At 43.5% G+C, this 10,000-nt stretch overlaps 1 protein-coding gene across 3 annotated transcripts in view; it reads left to right on the top strand.

The window, feature by feature from the left end:
* The window catches only part of clcn6 (chloride channel 6), a 36,098-nt gene extending 28,808 nt beyond the window's left edge, over positions 1–7,290 (top strand). Inside the window, exons 20-24 of one of the 3 annotated variants that reach the window (XR_013502223.1) lie at positions 373–529; positions 620–727; positions 877–1,002; positions 4,031–5,701; positions 5,806–7,290. Coding sequence is in view for 1 of the 3 variants with exons in the window: in XM_078254147.1 (XP_078110273.1) it covers positions 373–529; positions 620–727; positions 877–1,002; positions 4,031–4,111 (472 nt within the window). In the remaining 2 variants the exon portion in view is untranslated. Of the gene's footprint in view, positions 1–372; positions 530–619; positions 728–876; positions 1,003–4,030 lie in introns of all 3 variants that reach the window. The other 2 variants (XR_013502222.1, XM_078254147.1) reach the window with 2 other exon arrangements.
* Positions 7,291–10,000: the final 2,710 nt, after the last annotated feature.

Raw genomic sequence — 10,000 nt, 5'->3', positions numbered from 1 at the left:
CACTGCTTTTACCTGGCAGAACACGAGAGTTGCTGCTCTGCTGCTGCCTCCATCGGATAGTTGTTTGTCTACTGCTGTCTCAACGGTTAGTTATTGTGTTATTGTGTGCCATTTTGAAGGATTAAGCAAAAGACATTCTGTCCTAATAGTCTGTGCTAGTGTAGGCTAGCGTTACCTGTGCTCAGTAACCGGGAGGGCCTATTTTATTGTGAACATGATTATTTATTAATAACAATCTATTCAGGCCGTGGTATGTTGCGATTATATCACCGCTAAGGGGGTTGTTGTCCCTCCGACAGCGATGTGGAGGAAGGTCCGGCAGTGCCAGACTAGCCGTCCTTTAACTGTTGTGTCGCTGCTGTCGACTTGCAGGTATGCTCCGTACCCGAACCTGTACCCGGACCAGTCTCCCAGTGAGGAGTGGACCATGGAGGAGCGCTTCAGACCGCTCACCTTCCACGGCCTCATCCTGCGCTCGCAGCTGGTCAACCTGCTCATCAGAGGGGTCTGCTACGCTGAAAACCAGTCGGTCAGTCACGCACACACGCACAAACACACACACACACACACACAGTATATTGTAGTCATTTTTGTGACGTGATGTTTTATACACATCCAGAGCGCCGCTCAGCCCCGGTTGTCCTATGCAGAGATGACTGAAGATTACCCACGTTACCCGGACATCCATGACTTGGACCTCGCCCTGCTCAACCCCCGCATGATAGTGGTACGACCTGACTTAACCACTGAGTTAGAAAAGTGCTTTTCGGAGTGGAAAAGAAACAGAAAAAAATGTTCAATTTGATCACGATTTCTTTTCATATATAAATGAAGATTCTGAGTAACTGTAACAGTGATGTTCCCTGTGTTTTCCAGGATGTCACCCCCTACATGAACCCGTGTCCCTACACAGTGTCGCCCAACACACACATCTCCCAGGTGTTCAACCTGTTCAGGACCATGGGCCTGCGACACTTACCCGTTGTTAACGCTGTCGGAGAAGTAAGTAGTCATCCAAAAGAGTTTGTGTTTTAGATCCTCCAGTATGTTCTTATAAAGGGTAATTTCATGTTTTTTTAAAAACTATTTTACCATGCATTGGTGTCTAAATGCCTCATGTGAACCAAAAATGGTTACACTTTACTTGAAGGTATCGCCATAAGAGTGACATAACATTGTCATGAACGTGTCATAAACATTATAAACAAGTCATAAACGTTAACGAATGACACTTAATGGCAGAAGCGTTTACGTTTAACGCTTCTGCCATTAAGTGTCATTCGTTTTTTGTCATGAAAGGTTAGGGTTAGGGTTCATGACACTGTCATGTCACTCTTATGAGATACCTTCAAGTACATTGTTACCCAAAAATCTTTGAAATTGGTCCAGTATTGAGCGAGAACACTGTAACTGGCAGCCGTGAACCGGGATGCAATGTAACCCTGTAGGGTTTGACGTTTTTGCGGCTGACAGACTCAGATTATTATTCTAAGTGTCTGACAACATTATGAAAGGATCCCTACAGAGATGGACCTTTTAGTTAAAGAGTAAGATCCTTTTTGTTTAACATGAAACAGCCCCGAAATCACCATTGCCAAACCCACCAGACTCCATGTAAATAATCAGGACTTTTAGCGTGTATAGAGCCAGCATATCTCCACCAGACTCCATGTAAATAATCAGGACTTTTAGCGTGTATAGAGCCAGCATATCTCCACCAGACTCCATGTAAATAATCAGGACTTTTAGCGTGTATAGAGCCAGCACATTTCCACCAGACTCCATGTAAATAATCAGGACTTTTAGCGTGTATAGAACCAGCATATTTCCACCAGACTCCATGTAAATAATCAGGACTTTTAGCGTGTATAGAGCCAGCATATCTCCACCAGACTCCATGTAAATAATCAGGACTTTTAGCGTGTATAGAACCAGCATATCTCCACCAGACTCCATGTAAATAATCAGGACTTTTAGCGTGTATAGAACCAGCACATTTCCACCAGACTCCATGTAAATAATCAGGACTTTTAGCGTGTATAGAGCCAGCATATCTCCACCAGACTCCATGTAAATAATCAGGACTTTTAGCGTGTATAGAACCAGCATATCTCCACCAGACTCCATGTAAATAATCAGGACTTTTAGCGTGTATAGAACCAGCATATCTCCTCATGTAAATGGGTGAATTAAGGGTTAATTTCAACCAAACCAGAGTGGTGATTGTTGGAGCAGTGGAAAGATGAACCAAGACGGCTTTTGATAGTTTAATTGGTTACACTTTACTTGAAGGTATCTACATAAGAGTGACATGACACTGTCATGAACATGTCATGAACATTATAAACAAGTCATAAACGTTTACGACATAGCACTTCTGTCATTAAAGTGCCCGTATTATGAAAAAAAAACACGCATACAGACTTTGAAAAAAAAAAACATCCATGCTGTTCTGAGTGAGATACGGTTTCTGAATGTGTCCTGCCTTCAGTCTCCGGGTGAGCTGGTCAAAATCTGCACGGCTTTCTACGTCACTAGCCGAAACGAGGGGCCTAGGGGCTAACTGTTAGCATGCTAGTGCTAGCATGCTAGCTTGTTCTCAATGGAAAAACACTGCTACAACACACACAAATTCACCCTAATCTACAAAATAAATTGTAGCTACTGAGCATGTAGTCCTTACCTAGCTACTGAGCGTGTAGTCCTTACCTAGCTACTGAGCACGTAGTCCTTATCTAGCTACTGAGCACGTAGTCCTTATCTAGCTACTGAGCACGTAGTCCTTATCTAGCTACTGAGCACGTAGTCCTTACCTAGCTACTGAGCATGTAGTCCTTACCTAGCTACTGAGCACGTAGTCCTTACCTAGCTACTGAGCGTGTAGTCCTTACCTAGCTACTGAGCACGTAGTCCTTATCTAGCTACTGAGCACGTAGTCCTTATCTAGCTACTGAGCACGTAGTCCTTACCTAGCTACTGAGCGCGTAGTCCTTACCTAGCTACTGATCATGTAGTCCTTACCTAGCTACTGAGCACGTAGTCCTTACCTAGCTACTGAGCACGTAGTCCTTACCTAGCTACTGAGCATGTAGTCCTTACCTAGCTACTGAGCACGTAGTCCTTATCTAGCTACTGAGCATGTGCGACTGCCAACAAAGATGTTCCAGCAGTGAGAGGTCTCACTCTGTAGCTAAAACAGAGACCTGAACACAGGGTGAAAAGAGGAGCTGCAGCAATGAGCAGTACAACAAAAATATGGTGTTTTTTGAAAATTAAACCATGTAAACCTATTCTGGTACAACCTCTAAATACAATTATGAAGCTGAAAATGAGCATAATATGGCCACTTTAAGTGTCATTCTGTTTTTGTCATGACAAGTTATGGTTGGGGTTAGAGTTAGGGTTCATGTGTCGCTTATGTCGATACCTTCAAGTAAAGTGTTACCGTTTAATTTAGTTTCTGACGACTTTGAATGAAGTGTATTTTACGATGACAAAATGACTGTTTATTTGAATGGAGTCTGGTGGGTTTGGCGATAGCGAGCTGGGGAAGTTTAATGTTAAACAAAAAGGATCTTACTCTCTAAGAAAAAGGGCCCGGAGGCTCAACGAGCCGCGAGCACGCTATGTGGTGGAGCGAGCTAGAGAGTCACTGAAGAGAGGGACTGGCGTTAGAACAGAGCCGTGAATCAGAGAAATAAAATGTAGTTTCCACCGATTCATCACCGGTAATGCAGCTCATATTTCATATTTATTTAAAATTGGGACAGATGCTACGACATAGACGTACAGCATTATAGCATTCATAATTGCTAGTTTCCAATGTCAGTCCCTAGAAGGGCTTTTAAACAGTCACAAAAACAAAAGGTCTATCTCTGTAGGGATCCTTTCCATAATGTAGTCAGACACTTACACACACAAGTTACCCTTGAATGATGCTAAGGTTTTTAAGGTCAGTGTTTTGATCGTGACACACGAGAGAAACCCCAAATAAAAACTCTTTGTTTATTATCTGCCATCTTTTTTTCAGATTGTTGGAATAATCACGAGACATAATTTAACCCACGAGTTCCTCGTGGCCAAACTGCGACAGCACTGCATCACTATTTGACCCGACTGTGGATGTTCTGCCGTCCTCCCAGGCCCAGACTCTGTTCAGACGGGCACTGAACATTTGTCTCTGTCCATTCCTAATAGCATGCACAAATTCTCTGTGGTACGATAGGGAAGACACTAACATTCAGTTGTAAGTCTGATATTGTCAATGACTAAGGCTACGTTCACACCGCAAGCTCAGATACGATTTTTTTGCTTGTCTGTTCACATTACCTTTTAAAATGTGGCCTTTATCAGACTCCAGCGTGAACTGTTTACGAACTGACCCACATGCACAAAAGAACAATAACAATGACATCAGACGCAGCACGCTGTCGCACTAACGTTAGGGAGGTCATGGAGGAAAGTCAGCATTCTCACTTTTATTTCAAAATGTTTGTGTAATGGCAGCCGTAACATTAATGAGCAGGTGCTGAGGAGGAGACGGTTACGGCACGATCCTTCTAGTTTTGATTGAACTGAAGTATCTCCCCATACACTATGAGTAATGAGGTCTAACACCTGCCTCTCCCTCCATTGACCTGCTCCATCCCTGTTCTCCATGTTGTAGGCCTAGTCAAGTTTTTAATGTTACTGTCTGTGTCTAGGACCGACTCCCACCGGAGCATAATTGTGACAAATGTCGATGTAGATTGACGTAAAAGTCGCATCAAATCCTCCTTGGTTGTTCACGCTGCGGCCGCGTTGATAATAATCCGACCTGGGTCTGATTCAGCACCACACAGGGAAGTGGTCTAAATCTGATCTTCTGAAGAAGTCTGACCTGGTCACTTGACCCCCACCCCCCAAAATAAAATCAGATTTGGGCCACTTTTGCCTGCAGTCTGAACGTAGCCTTAGTTTACATGCACATCATTGGCAGGACGGATACTTCAAAGATCATATTTTTAACGTGTAATTATCACCGTTTGAACCCTGGGCTACAACAAACTACCAAAGTGAAATATATCACTTAAAGGTTATGCTTTATCGTCGTCGTCGTCACTGTCGCACTTTTTATTTTTGACTGTTGTCTGTACGCTTTTATTATTATGTGTAATTAACTGGAAAATATGCACTGAAGCAGGCCGACCCCCTGGTGTTTGGTGAGTGACCATCTCAAGTTGGGACACACCGTTACATTTGTAGCCTCCGTAGCCACAGGAAATCCATCAGTATTGTTTTGCACCAGGGATTTTTTTTTTATTTTAGGCTCCTAACGATCACACAAACAATGTCATCGAGAGAAAAAAAAAATATTTGCACATTACAGTTTGCAAGTAAACTCTGATTTTGTCTCGTGTTCTGAAGGGGAAATTGAAAAAGATTTTTTTAACCCTTTGAGGTCTAAGGACATTTGAACACATCTTAAATGTACCTGTTTAAGGTATTTGCATAAAACTGATCCCTGTGTGTTTCATATCAATGTTAATGATAATAATATTATATATATTATATTATGATGTGTACTCTTGGTGGGCAGAGTACAGAGTCTGCTGGTTGGGACACAGAGACAATGATATACACATATAGAATAATATGATTCATAATAATTTATTATGTGTGTGTGTGTGTGTCTCCAGGTGAAGAACCTGTCCCATGAGGTGTATGTGTGTGTGTGTGTGTGTGTGTCTCTCCAGGTGAAGACCTGTCCCATAAGGTGTATGTGTGTGTGTGTGTGTGTCTCCAGGTGAAGACCTGTCCCATAAGGTGTGTGTGTGTGTGTGTGTGTGTGTGTGTGTGTGTCTCCAGGTGAAGAACCTGTCCCATGAGGTGTATGTGTGTGTGTGTGTGTGTGTGTCTCTCCAAGTGAAGAACCTGTCCCATGAGGTGTGTGTGTGTGTGTGTGTGTGTGTGTGTGTGTCTCCAGGTGAAGAACCTGTCCCATGAGGTGTGTGTGTGTGTGTGTGTGTGTGTGTGTGTGTGTGTGTGTGTGTGTGTCTCCAGGTGAAGACCTGTCCCATAAGGTGTGTGTGTGTGTGTGTGTGTGTGTGTGTGTGTGTGTGTCTGTCTCCAGGTGAAGACCTGTCCCATAAGGTGTGTGTGTGTGTGTGTGTGTGTGTGTGTGTGTGTGTGTATGTGTGTGTGTGTGTGTGTCTCCAGGTGAAGACCTGTCCCATAAGGTGTGTGTGTGTGTGTGTGTGTGTGTGTGTGTGTGTGTGTGTGTGTGTGTGTGTGTGTGTCTCCAGGTGAAGACCTGTCCCATGAGGTGTGTGTGTGTGTGTGTGTGTGTGTGTGTGTGTGTGTGTGTGTGTGTGTGTGTGTGTGTGTGTGTGTGTGTGTGTGTGTGTCACTGTTTTTTAAGTTCAACAAAAGCAACATCTTTCCAAAAGTCACCGAGTAATCGTAAGAAAGCGTCATTCAGTCAGTTCAGTGTAGAATGTAGGATTTAACACGATTACTTACAAAGATGTTGCATTTATTGAAGTTAAAAAACAGTGAAAACACATCAACTGTGAAGTTTCCCTTCATACTTTTACGGTTTGAACTTTTTGATTTCCTCTTCAGAACACGAGACAAAATAAGAGTTTACTTGCAAAACGTAATGTGCAAAATCATCGTTTTTTTCTCAATTACATTGTTTTTGTGACCGTTTGATTAATTGCACGGCCCTGTGGAATAGGGGACTTTTGAAAGGGATGACTTCAAAAATCCAGTTTTATTAAACTAATGTGTAAAATAATTCACGTTAGTCCCCTGCTATTAGCGTTTTAGCGATACAGTTCATTGTTTTATTGCCCTAAAAGGGACTAAAAATGTGACTCGGAGCAAAGGCAAGTAAAAGAAGTGAATTGTACCTTTATTGATGGACATAAAGTCCACCGTATGTCAGGTTGATACATTATTAGCAGACCCAAAACGGAATCTGAGGATCTTTTTTATTTACAGTTTTCAGCGGTGATCCAGAACGAAAAAATTTGGCATTTAAGGGACTGTTTTTCTGCTTAGGGGCTACATTAACATTGCTGCGGTTTGGTTCTACGTTCCCCCCTCTCATTCTCCCTGCTCTGGTGTTTCCTCCTCTCATTCCCCCTGCTCTGGTGTTTCCTCCTCTCATTCCCCCTGCTCTGGTGTTTCCTCCTCTCATTCCCCCTGCTCTGGTGTTTCCTCCTCTCATTCCCCCTGCTCTGGCGTTTCCCCTCTCATTCCCCCTGCTCTGGCGTTCCCCCCCTCTCATTACCCCTGCTCTGGTGTTCCCCCTCATTCCCCCCTGCTCTGGTGTTCCCCCCTCTCATTCCCCCCTGCTCTGGCGTTTCCCCCTCTCATTCCCCCCTGCTCTGGTGTTTCCCCCTCTCATTCCCCCCTGCTCTGGCGTTTCCCTCCTCTCATTCCCCCTGCTCTGGCGTTTCCCCCCTCTCATTCCCCCTGCTCTGGCGTTCCCCCCCTCTCATTCCCCCTGCTCTGGCGTTTCCCCCTCTCATTCCCCCTGCTCTGGCGTTTCCCCCTCTCATTCCCCCCTGCTCTGGCGTTTCCCCCTCTCATTCCCCCCCTGTTCTGGCTTTTTCCCCCCTCTCATTCCCCCCCTGCTCTGGCGTTTCCACCTCTCATCCCCCCTGCTCTGGCGTTACCCCCTCTCATTCCCCCCTGCTCTGGCGTTCCCCCCTCTCATTCCCCTGCTCTGGCGTTCCCCCCTCTCATTCCCCCTGCTCTGGCGTTTCCCCCTCTCATTCCCCCTGCTCTGGCGTTTCCGAGCCCCTAAACCGGAGACATTTGGAAACCCTTCTGACCCGTTTTGGTTGGTAATCTGCGGGGTTGTGTTTCAGTCTCAACGGCCGCAGACGGAGACCTTTGGAGACACCGACACTGACGCCAACGTTTCTCCGTCTGATTGGGTCTTATCGGTCACGACGTCTCGTTAGCTGAGATTAAGCTACTAACGTTACCATGGCACCTACCAGCAGTGGGCGGAGTCTCCACGCTGCCTCCTGTTTATGCCCGGTATACGAGTGTTAGTTAGTGTTAGTTTAAACGGAGACTAGTTCTTCTACTGGAGATAAAAACACAGAGATCCGCTTTTGACTCAAAACTCTTTGATTTGTTGCCCTGATTATTAGCACACCACGATGGCACATATATCTACATCTGACATTCCTTTTTTGGTTTCTTGTCTCTGCTTTATGTTTAATTTAAGAGATTATTTTTGATACCGTTTTAATTTGTATGATTTGCTGTCTGTGCTGTGAACGATTCAATGTCATGTTCTGTTATTGCATTTCCAAAACGGACCCAGGCTGTCCTGGATAAGTTATATTGTTTATAGTCTCTAGGCATTAATCACTTGTTATTTTAAAATAATTATTTTTATGAATTGTAAGTACTACCTATGGCATAGCAGGCGGTGAGCAGAATATGAGATTAAGAGAACCAGTGGGCAGTACATGTCCTACAGACCTGAGGGACTTTTTGTTTCATATGACTTACTGTATGTGGAGATTTAGACAGCCACGCTGTGCTTATTTAGGGATCTGTAGTTTCTACAAATGTGGAAAACTGGCACATGGCAAAAAAAAAAGAAGGTACAGCCGTGGAACAAAAAAGCAAAGAGACGTCTGTCTTGTGCCTTTTATTATTGTTCAAATAAACGAATACAAAGTGTGTCTGCGTGTTTTTTTTCTTCAAACAAGACATAGATGAGGCTGATACTAATGCAACCTAGGTTTTGACAATGTAGTGTGTCCACTTGATCCAACAGAATGAATTGATTAACTGATTTGTTGATCAACTCTGCAACTATTTTGTCAGTCCATTAACTGATAAATTGATAATGACAACAGTTGTTAGTTGCAGCGCTCACAAACAACAGTGATAAAGGTGCCCTGCCACATATTTCATCACTTTGTGGTAATATCTGAAGGTCTACCATGGACTCTGTAACACTTTTTGTAGATAAAATGCCTTGGTTACCTTGTTTCAAGCCATTCTAGCGTGGTATAGAAAGCCTGCAGGAAGACTCGGCTCGGTTTGTGCCAGTTCTCATTAATATTCAACGAGCTAAGCTGCTTGACTCTGATTGGCTAACAGCTAGCCAATGAGAGCCTGGCTATCAGCATCCTTTACCCAATGCAACTGGGCGAGCTCATGAATAGTAATGAGGTCAGGCAACACCACGTCAGACTGACCAGCTGTTTCTTTTCAGTGGCTAGAGCTGACAGAGGAGCTAGCAGTTCATTTTCACATTCACGACATAACTCATACACATATGGACCTAACATATTTAAATAAATACAAGTAAAAAAGGTTTTGTGTGGCAGGGCACCTCTAAGCATAGGCATAGATTTTGGGGGGTGATGCAGGGGATATTTCCCCCACCTCCAAAATATTAAGAGGTAGATTTGTCCCCCCTCAAAAAGCCACTTTTGACAAGCCACTCCCCAAAAGAGTAAACCATACATGGTTGATGGATATATATATATATATATATATATATATATATATATATATATGTATACACACACACACACCGTGCTTGGACACAGAGCTCTGTGAACAGCCAGCCTCTTTAGCAATGACCTTTTGTGTCTTGCCCTCCTTGTGCAAGGTGTCAATGGTCGTCTTTTGGACAGCTGTCCAGTCAGCAGTCTTCCCCATGGTTGTGTAGCCTACAGAACTAGACTGAGAGACCATTTAAAGGCCTTTGCAGGCGTTTTGAGTTAATTATCTGATTAGAGTGTGACACCAGGTGTCTTCAATATTGAACCTTTTCACAATATTCAAATTTTCTGAGATACTGAATTTGGGGTTTTCATTAGTTGTCAGTTCTAATCATCAAAATTAAAAGAAATAAACACTTGAAATATATCAGTCTGTGTGGAATGAATGTATACATCATACAAGTTTCACTTTTTGAATGGAATTACTGAAATAAATCAACTTTTTCATGATATTCTAATTATATGACCAGCAC

The sequence above is a fragment of the Sander vitreus genome, chromosome 7 (genome assembly GCF_031162955.1).
Source record: "Sander vitreus isolate 19-12246 chromosome 7, sanVit1, whole genome shotgun sequence".
Taxonomy (NCBI): domain Eukaryota; kingdom Metazoa; phylum Chordata; class Actinopteri; order Perciformes; family Percidae; genus Sander; species Sander vitreus.
This window is presented reverse-complemented; position numbering and strand designations above follow the sequence as displayed.